A 10,999-nucleotide genomic window follows, 5' to 3' on the forward strand; every position below is an offset into this window, starting at 1 on the left:
ATATGTATTTTATATTGGTGGCTAATTTTGGTCGTTAATTTTAGTGTATACGTAACATAATCTTTTATTTAATCTGTGATTTAATTAATTGAGTAATTTATTTATTTAAATAATTTAAATTTAATTTTAATACATTGATAATATAAAACGTTTTATATAATCGTGCTGTCACATCAATTTATTTAAATGATCATTTATGTAATTAATATAAAAAATAATTATTTTTATTGATATACATAATTGGATGCACATATAAAACTACTTTATCCAGTCTACTCTCAAAAGTTTTTTATTAAAACCAAGGTGGCAGTTGAAAGCAAACAAGATGACGATCTGTGCTTATATCACGTAGCTTTAAAAAGGAACCTGAAACTAATACATTAATAACTGTTCAGTAAACGATATAAAGGGTATAATAAGTCTTTTGCAAACAGAAGTCCACTACGTGTTGTTTAGCTTTTTATAGTTTGGGAAGTGAAACGCATTGAATCAAGTGATACAGTAATGCATTATTATTCGGTGACATGACTTTGGTTTATACAAATAAACAAATAAATAAATAAAAATTGATGATTTGGAATATTCAAATACCGCTGTCAACTTTTGAATCCTATGCGCCTTATGTCATAAGCTTTCACATAGCAAGGCACCGAAAGTGTAAATGAAAGACTTAAACTGGCAAAGCAAAACCCTTGGGACTAGAAACAATAGTTACCTCTTGATATTTAAAAGGGTATTAAGTCTTCTCACCAAGTTTTGTTCATTTTCAAACCTCGAATTCAAGAAACTTCAAGACCAAATTATCCATCATATTGACCAATTTTATGTTGATACCAAAAGTGAGCATCCAAAAGTGATGTTTATTGGATATCTTGAAAGATTCAAGGGTGGAAAAGAAAATGCTTAAATATTAGATTGGAGAGCACATCAAAATTTGAGGGTGAGGGAGTTAGAAGGAGCACAGTACAAAAATATGAATATTTAAAAAGATTAATGTTAAAAAATCAACACTATAAATCTATAATCGTAAATTTTAACTAATATTATAACAAGTTGTCAAACAAATCTTGTATAAAACCCAATATGAAATCTACTAAGATAAACTTTTATTGAGTTTAGATTTCGAATATTCTTGTTTTTAAGAGTTATATTTTTTCCTTATATTGAATATTGGCTGCGATGTTAGTTGTTCAACGCTGGCTCTAAAAAATTTCTCTTTTAAAAATCATTTTGCAATAGTTAAATATTAATTTTTAAGCACATATCAATACATTATGTTACTAGCGTAGCTATATACTAGGAAGAACCCAAAAAAGGGTCAAAACTACACAGAAAACTTTGTCACCTTCATGGTACTTCACCTACAAAACAGCTAAAAACAGGTACCGTATTTGCTAACTCTTTGGCTATAGTCAAAAGTCAAAACCTCCTTGGGATTGTGTAGATAGATATACATTTATATGTCACATGACATCATCAGTGTTTTGGATTTGGAAGAAGTTTCAAAGAGGGGCCTCAAAACTGTCCAGCTCTTATATCTCTATCAAGCCGATCTGCATTAAGCGTCCCTGGAAGCTCTCTAAAGTCTTCATTGAAGATAGAATATGCACTGCATTTGTTGTAGAAATGAAAATATTTAGAAGACCACACAATTTCCAAGTAAATTTAACATCCAATATATTGATAATCGGTTAAATTAAGAGTGTGTAGTTAGGTTCAAAATGTTTCCTATAAATAAACATGAAATTATTAAATTTGTAAGCATATAAAGAGAGAGAACAACACCACACCTATAGCTTATTAGTCAAAATACTCCTTTTTGGAAAAATACTCCTTTTTGGTTGTCTCTTTGAGGAAAATGCAGTGCTATTATCATGTTTAGAAATAAATAAACAGGAATACTAAACGTATAACATACTTCTCGTGGTGGCAATTTGAAAGGTTAATACAACTAATTTCAGATAAAACTATGATCTCCACATGATTTTTTTTAAAAAAAAAAAGACCAACAATAACTAAGCATCATCAAATTATAAACATTAATTCATCTTTAAACATTAATATGTAGAAGAAAAAAGAAATTAAAAAATGATTCACAATTCCAGTTATATATCATAAAATTACTTAGATAGTTCAATTTTTTTTATCCAGATTTATAATATATTAACCCTTCCCTCCAAACCTTTCTTCTGATCTCATTTCGTTTTGCTGCTTCTAGATAATAATGAAGTCTCTGACATGCATCAGTTTTATTTGAATTTACAGATTTAACTTTCACCTTGTGCTGCAGTTGAATCATAAGATCGTAGTACACAACAATTAATGTCTGCTGGTTATACCTGATGTCACCAGCTTGCCGCTTTCCAAGATTGAAGAGAATGAGACAAAAGCCAGTTGCAAGTATCTGCAAGAAAATTGGGACAAACAAATAATAGAAATTGCATCACATACAATCACTGGAAAGCATTAAAAGGTCATCCATTAAGACATATTATTTTAATTTGTACATCCTTAGTCCTTAGATCTTGTTCATGGCTCATCACCATGGTCTAGGTTACCATTCTCAACATACGAAATTGAATGTCTAACCATATGATTTAAGAGGACCGAACTTTTTCCAGAGAACTTTACACGAGTACTCATTATTAGAGCTGAATAATAATAATAATTATTTCTCTCATAAATTCTTTCAAGAGAAAATCAATCAGATTCAAGAAAATTTCAAATGGGCTGCCCTGAGTGTCAGCTGACTTGACTTTAGTAGACAAAGAAAAGTCCAAATTCAAAATAAACTTACAGTAATATTGTGCATTCAATCATATAGTTCAGTATACAAAGTTCCTGGGCATTAACCCAGGTTAACCACCAAAAAAACGTTTACTAAGTCTCAATCACTCAATCATATAGTTCGGAATACAGAGTGTACTTACATACAAAGGTCCAAGATCCCATCTATGGGCAACAGGTGCAAGGATAAACCACATAATTATGATCATCCATGCCTTCAGAGTCAGGTTGAAGATTACCATCAGGAGAATATCTGTTAAAGCAGTGTGAGAATATTTACAAGATAATTCAATCTCAAAGGGTATCATGTAGCTCATTACCATTGTTACAATAAACTAATATTATTCTCTACAAGAGATAATATAATTCCTTCACTAATGCATATATTTACCAACAGAGTATTTGTTTTGAATTTACATAAACTCTGTACCTATGCAAACAGATTATGCATACCAGTATTCTTAAAAGAGAACCCAAAAAAAAAAAAAAAAGAAGATTGCAGGTGCTTTATGAGCCAGATTGATATAACTCACAGATTATTCAAATGATTTTATCAATAGTGGACCCAAATAACCAGAAAATAAGCTTATAGGAAGAGATTTATAGAATAGCAGAATGATGATCTGAATGTGATGGATTCAATGATGATGTTATTGATTTATAGAGTTTGGTTTGAAACTGTGACCTGAGGATCTTTGCACTACACAAAAATATTCCCTAGTCCCTTCCGTTATTGGATACTCATGATAAATTATCAAAGAAAAAATAAAATGAATGACTACACTTTTAAATGAATATGATTTTTGTAGCTTATTACCTGGAAGCTTCAAGTTATCATGTAGAAATGAGTATAGCCTCTTCTTCCACCGACTTGATGAACGTGGAAGACGAAATTTCTGCATAAGTTGAAATCAAGTAAAAATTAAAATTAAGTACCATGTCGATATTCTTTATTACATATTACTAAATTGATTTTACCAGATCATCATCATCATCTTCATTGTCAAATCCATCCTTCACTGGTGGCTTTGGTTTGACAGCAACAATTAGGCAATCTAACATAAATGAATTGCCAACAAATCACACCTCTGTAAGAAAATTAACCATCAATGCATAACAAAATAAGAGAAAAACACTATGACCCCAAGATCAGAACGTATTTTGAATTTTATTAACCATGGAATTAAGTTACGGAGAGCACAATTTAAACCAAGGGTAAACTGATGCTTTACATGGAACATAAGTGATTTCTTCACTAAATTAATCACAGACGAAATACTGGTTACAAGAGTGGCAGTGCTGTAATATTGATGGGGGAATGTGATAGGATATTCTCAGAAGAAGGAGAAAAAAAAAGATAGTGCAATCCATCCATTGAAAACAAAACTAACTCTATAATCATACCTCCATCATTGAGTTGTACTTGTACATCATTTTCATTTTTCACATCACATAATGCATTTCCACGTAGAATAAGGCGCAAGTTCTCAATTGGTAAATTATCATTGCTGGCGATTAATTGTCTCAAATCACGCACCTATACTTGATATAGAAGAAACATAAATAGTAATCACATCAACACTTAAAGGAATGACGTTCATGCTAATTGCTTAAAAATGAAAAACAAATAAAAGTATGAAACTCTCATTATTCTTCCCGAAAGAAAGCCATGTCCAAATAAACTTCATCTGAATTTTCTTCCCCAACAAAACAGTTTAGCAAAACAATTTAGGGATTTACAGTAAAACTGTAGGATATTTTAATCCCGAAAGCTCCAGAATTTGCTGGCTATTGAATGAACTCGGCCAAAGGCTTTTCTCTGTAGTCAGGAACTCAAGCAAGCTTGCAAAGCAATTGGCACAACTTTTGATCATGGTACCAGTGCCACAAACGCACTTTGATATCATTTTCTTCAGCTATAATTTCTGGTGGAGAATTCATATTTTCACACACACATTCTGAATTCTAGAATATATGCTGCCACTTCAACTAACCATGTCCCTAACTATTAAGTATTAATGCCTGTTAGTGTTCATCCGTCAGGGTTTTTTTTTTGGCCATCTACACTATTCCTGTTGTAGCCCACTAGACATGTGATTACTCTTCTATGTTTAGTTCACAATGCCCCAGCAAAAAAGATAGGGAAAATTTTGAAAATTAAGATTAAACACCGAAGGAGCCATCTCGTATCATATAATATCATATCATATCATATCATAGAGCAGCCACTTCCTAAGTCCTACTTCAAACGAACATCATTTTTTTTTTATTTTTTCCAAATTAACTTAAACCACTTGTGTATTGTGCATGTCTATAGTCATAATCCTCGGAATTTCACAGTTCACGCACAATCATGAAAACAAAAAGTACAATTCTCCCTACAATCATGCGTAATTGACAACAAACGTTACAAGAAAAAAAACCCTAGAATTTGAAATTGGAGTGAGAAGACTGTTGTACCTTGATGGAAGATGGAACGAGAAGGCGAGAGGGGCGAGCGGGACCAATAGTCTTGAGGACAACTTCAACCTTATTAACGTTAGGGTTTGAATCTTCTACAATGTTATGCCGATCCATTTTCTTCTCCCTGTAATAGTTAATATCTTCTTCTTCTAGTGGTCGATCATCTCTCTCTCTCTCTCTCTCTCTCTCTCTCTCTCTCTCTCTCTCTCTCTCTCTCTCTCGGTGTCTCCGGCAACCCAAAGCAGCACGTGAACGAACTTCGATGGAGGACGCAGACGTGCACTCTTAGATTTTTTTTTTTTGGTATTTGCAGTCTCTTTTTTTTTGGGTCAGGGGTATTTCCAGTCTTAGATGTTACGTCAGATTATCACATCACGCAAAGCAAGCTCGTCTCAATAGCCCAACTTCGCAGACTTATAACTTGATTAAGCCCATTCTCAAATTATTGTTTTTGCGCTTGATATGGGACTCGAGATAAAACAGAAAGCCACCGATTTTCTACGCTCTTGAGGTCCACAAAATTTAAGTGTGTTTGGATTAATATTTGTAAATGGATGTTAATATACATGTATTTTTATAGGCAATGAATAATAGCTCAAATGGCATAGTCTTTCCATACTCAATTAAAAGGTTGCGAGTTCGAGTCTCCTATCTTTGGTAAAAAAAAAAAATACATGTATTTTTATAAAATTAATTTCGATAAAAATTAGATTGGTATCAATATAATTTGTGTTTGGATATTTTTTTTGTCAAATATGCTTTCGAAAAAATAAATCATGTTTGGATTATATTAAAATATAAAATTATTAAGGTTTAATTATTTTGTTAGTCTTTATAATTTTACTAAATTTTTAATTAAATTTATATATATTATATATAAATTTAATTAAAAATTTAGTAAAATTATAAAGACTAACAAAATAATTAAACCTTAATATATATATATATATATATATATATATATATATATATATATATATATATATATATTTTAATTAGGTCTCTATAAATTTTATAACTAAATCCCTACTCTATAAGAACAGACAAAATAATTAAACCAATTATTAAAAACGACATAATTTATATCATTTTTTATATTATTTATGCAAAAGATAAATATTATTAATTATAAATTTTAAAAATGTAAATATTATTATATAAATATAATATGTTAACCAAAATATATTTAAATAATAAATATTATTATATGATTTGAAAAACAAAAAATTTAAATATATGTAACTATGAGAAAATATAAAATAAATATGACATTATGTGTTGTGCAAATTAGCATATATAATAAGATAATTAGGAGAATAATTTTTTTGTGTGTATTGTAATAGTTCAAATATGTATATAAAATAATGTGTAAATTAAAATGCCTAGTAGTTTTCATATCCTATGCAGCATTTTGTTTTTGAGATTCATTGTTAGTTATTGTTCTAATTTTGTGTAAATTAAAAAAAAATTATAATCTAAAAAACCATAAAAAATCCAAGAACATCAGCAACACAATCTAATTTATTTATTTATTTTTAAAAACAATTGTAGCTTATAAGTATAAAAATTATTTCTGATAAAATATCTATTTTTATTATTATAAAAAAAGATTGAATTTATACCAATAAAAAATCTATTCAAATTGATAGGTAATAAAAAAAATTATGAAAAAAAAAGTATTTATTTACAAATTGTTATTATTGAATGAACAAGTTTTGTAATTTCAAAGTCAATCTTTTCTGTATATGATATTTCATAAAAATGTTCTTTTTAGAGAGAGAAAAAGATATAAAAAAAAGTATGGTTGGTAGAAAATAAATTAGTCTATTATAAATTTTTAACCGTATTTTTAATTGAATGTTGAAGCTAATGTTGCTTTTGAAAAATGTACGTTTAAACGTTGATGAAAAAAAAAAGCCAAACAAAAATGAATACCGTTCAAAAAAATAAAACGAATATTTGTTAAATGAAACATTAAACCAAATATACACTAAATTGTAAGAACAAACATAAATATTAGACAATTAATTTTGTTTTATCAAATTCAACTAAGACAAATTAACATACGATTTTCGTTTTGGTTCATATTCTCTTTTCCATTCTTATTCTTCTTCTTCCTTCTCCTCCTTTACTTTCATTATCATCATCACCATCTCTTCTTCCAACACCTCCACCACTACAAGAGAGGCGCTACATGGCGGCAGTTTTTTTTTCTATTAGCGGCGGTTTTAAACCGCCGCAAAATCAAATTTCGGCAGTTTATTAGACCGCCACGGATATTGGCGCCGGGAGATGATTTCGCGGCGGTTTTCAACAACCGCTGGTATAACTGCCGCTGAATCAGTATTTTGTGACAACTAATTTAGCGGCGGTTTTAAACCGCCGCGATATACAGGTATTAGAATTTAGTTCAGTTTTTACCGGCGGTTTCGAGCCGCCACAATGTTCTTACGTTTTTTCCTATTAGAACTGTTTGCGGCGGTTATAAAACCGCCGCTAATTTCAATACAAATTAAAAAAAAATTAGATTTTCCTTTTAAAAAAGCTGATTTTTTTTTTTGTTTAATTTTAAAGATACATTTAGTTTGCTGATAGTTCAAGGTATCTTTCAACATGATCCTACAAAATCAATTCACAAAGAGTTCTTTACACAATCTCTAGTTTTTCATTTAGAAATTGCAATCATGATATAATTTAAGCATTTCTCTTCCTATGACTAATTACAAAATCATAGAAATTACAAAAGAGAAATGAGATAGTTTATACATGACCAATTACAAATCTGATGATAATGCCTTTCTCTTCCTCTAGCTTCTTTCTTCTCTCACCTATTTTCTTATTACGACAAGAATAAATAATTAGAAACCACAATGAATTTTACGAAAATGATGGCAGAATACTAGGATTGATGGATCAAATTATGAACCTTGAGGCATCCAGGATTGGTGGACAGAGTCTCTTCTTTTTCTACTAATAAAAGCAGTGTTGATTCCAATGATCATGACATACATTTTCTTAGGAGTTGATTAAGTTGCTTCTATATCATCTGATAAAAGAGCGCCATTGCGAATTGACTCCTGAGCTGCCTTTGCAGAAGCTAACTCCGTATCCAAGTTTGAAATAGTTTTGTCCAATGTTCTACATTCAACACAATCTCATAAGTTTTGAAATGAAAATTTAGCAGCACACAACACAACACAACAACATCATGGTATATAACTTACTGATGAAGATATACAAGACAGATTTCCTATTTAGCTCTTTTTTCCCTTCATCGATGAAGCAAAACAATTAATGGATACAAAAAACGAGCTAAATCAATTTCAAAGTTCATAGGAAGAAAATTCAGAATAAATCAAACCAAAAAGAACAAACCAGAAGTGAATATTAACAAAATATCCATAATAAATGATAAAACCACAAGGATGTAAATTCTATGTTTTCTCTTTGCTCACGCACCCACACAAACATTTATGCCATAAGAAAATTTGCAAACAAGCCCCTTACTATGGATCTCAATAAAGTATAAGCCAAATAAAAGTAGTTACCTTTTGTCAAGGTCCTACAGTTGCAGTTACAGCCGGTAGGCCTTGTACCTGCCAATGGGAAAAAAAAGAAAAAAAAAAGAAACAGGTTTAGTTAGAAAGGAGCTGGACTTGCAAAATTATCATGAAAATATAAGCAGGGTTGGACTTGTAAAATTATCATGCAAATATAGTTTTCCATGAAATCTTCTGCTTTATCAACAGATAACTTAAACATCATACAAAGTCAACAATGGCCAGGAGAATAGGTGTGAAATATTTTCCAGATTTTTTTAATATTTTAAAGATTATGCTCCAAATGTTCTTTGATTTAAGGAGGGTGGTGGTGTTTTCTGATGTCTGATTTTTCTGTTCACATTTTTTAGCTATGTCTTTTCCTTTTTTCCCTTTTTATTATTTGTGCAGCTGCTTCTGATTGTAAATTGTGGGAGCTTATAAACAACACAAAATAGCACTAAAAAGTATTCTTTGCAACACCAATTCAAAATTAAGCACCAATGACATGAAAAATCAGCAGCATTTCACAGTGACTTAGTAAAGTATCAGTCAATCGATCCAAACAAATTGAAATTTAAACTAAAGAAGTTTTTAACAGCATGTTTAACTATGTATAAATTAACACTAATTCTAATAAGAAAATTCTAATTCTAACCTAAACTCAACTAACAACGGCAAATAATCTTAACCAAATCAAATTAACACTAGAATCAACATATAACTAATCCTAAATTAACTAAAACATAGAAGAAATATGAGAACCTGAGTCGAAGAATAGAGCAAGAGCATAGGAGACAGGGATGCAGTGGCAGTGACCAGCCGCTGCTACGTCTGAACACGCTGGAACTGGAGTGGCCCTGTTCTGATTCTACGGCTGGAAATGAGGGAGGCAGGGGTGAGCTACAGAGCCACAATGCGAGGTTGTAAGGAGGAGAAGAAGATGGTCGCGACGGCACAGGATGGTAGCCGACGACGAGACAAAGAAGGCAGGAGACAGGGGAAGAGAAAGAGAGAAAGGATTTTCGCGGGGGTTGCTCAGAGAAGGTGGAAAAAGAAGAAGAAAGAAGGGAAGAAGAAGAAGAACTTGACGGTGGTGGTTATGTGGTTCTGACGGAGACGCTGGGGTGATGATCGATGGTGGCGCTACGTTGGTGGTTGAGGAGAAGCTAGGGTTGGAGAAGGGGGAGTCATCCAGAGAGCTCTGAACTTGGTCAAGTGAGTGACGAGGCACTGAGGGCTTTTGGCTCTCTTTTTTATTTGATTTCCGGCAGTTGAGAAGATAATCGCCGTTATCATGGTTTCTTTTGTAGCTGAAGCGCAAGCTGCTGCCATAACCGCCCCTATCTAACCAATTTTGTGGCAGTTTGATAAACAGCCGCCAATCAACGGTCGTTATCATCCGCATTTGTTGTAGTGAAATTGTTCTCTTTTTTCCTCTTTTTTTTCTTCTCTTTCTCATTCTCCTCCTCCTCCTCCTTCTTCCTCTTTTGTTCTCATCTGATTTCTTTTCTTCTTTTTTTTTTCTCATCCTCTTCCTTCATTATCACCATAATTATTATCATTGTCTTGTTCTTTTTTTTCTTAGATCAATATCATACCATTAGTTTAACAATAACAAAAGCAATATAAAATATTTTGGTTATATAATAACACAAGAAATCTATTGCAAGTAATACCGAAATTTTTTTTATAAATAATACAAGAAATCTTTAAAGAACAATAGATCTAAAATCTTAACTCATTCAACCAATAAAATACATTTAAATATATTTTGGAGTTGAAAACTATATCAATTTGTTATAAATGACACATGAATGACTAGATCTTTCGAGTTCAATGCCACTCAATTTGTTCAATGATAAAAAAATTTCGTTAAAAATTTTTTTGTATCACGATTAAAAAGTTTCAGTGTCAAAATTAAGAAACTTTTTGTATCGCGGTTAAAAAAATTTTGCTGCTTTTTCTAATAAATTTTGTATAATTCAAAACTCTCCATCCTCCTTCTCTTCATCATCATCATTCTTCATCTTCTCGCACATTTTCATATTCTTCTTATTTGACTCTCTTAACAAGAAATAGTGTCATGGTTAAGAAATTTCGGTGTCAAAATTAAAAAGTTTCTATGTCACCGTGAAAAATTTTTGGCATTTTTGTTTCTGATAAATTCTGCAAAATTTAAAACTCTTCTTCCTCTTCTTCTCCTTTAT

At 31.1% G+C, this 10,999-nt stretch overlaps 1 protein-coding gene across 1 annotated transcript; it reads right to left on the reverse strand.

Annotated features, from left to right (window-relative positions):
- Positions 1 to 1,210: 1,210 nt before the first annotated feature.
- Positions 1,211 to 5,639, reverse strand: LOC112720677 (uncharacterized). Its single transcript, XM_025771711.3, has 7 exons — positions 5,248 to 5,639; positions 4,192 to 4,324; positions 3,766 to 3,842; positions 3,605 to 3,683; positions 2,931 to 3,040; positions 2,340 to 2,404; positions 1,211 to 1,609 (listed from the first exon to the last, which is right to left on the reverse strand). Exons 1-7 carry the CDS (start codon positions 5,362 to 5,364, stop codon positions 1,516 to 1,518), a joined length of 675 nt encoding a protein of 224 aa, XP_025627496.1. The 5' UTR covers positions 5,365 to 5,639; the 3' UTR covers positions 1,211 to 1,515.
- Positions 5,640 to 10,999: the final 5,360 nt, after the last annotated feature.

The sequence above is a fragment of the Arachis hypogaea genome, chromosome 11 (assembly GCF_003086295.3).
Source record: "Arachis hypogaea cultivar Tifrunner chromosome 11, arahy.Tifrunner.gnm2.J5K5, whole genome shotgun sequence".
Lineage (NCBI taxonomy): Eukaryota > Viridiplantae > Streptophyta > Magnoliopsida > Fabales > Fabaceae > Arachis > Arachis hypogaea.

Coding starts and splice junctions, on each gene's coding strand:
- LOC112720677 (XM_025771711.3), bottom strand. CDS start 5,364: ATGGATCGGCATAACATTGTAGAAGATTCAAACCCTAACGTTAATAAG. Junction 3,684..3,765: donor AAGATGATGATGATGATCTG/GTAAAATCAATT, acceptor CAACTTATGCAG/AAATTTCGTCTTCCACGTTC. Junction 1,610..2,339: donor CGGCAAGCTGGTGACATCAG/GTATAACCAGCA, acceptor CAACAAATGCAG/TGCATATTCTATCTTCAATG.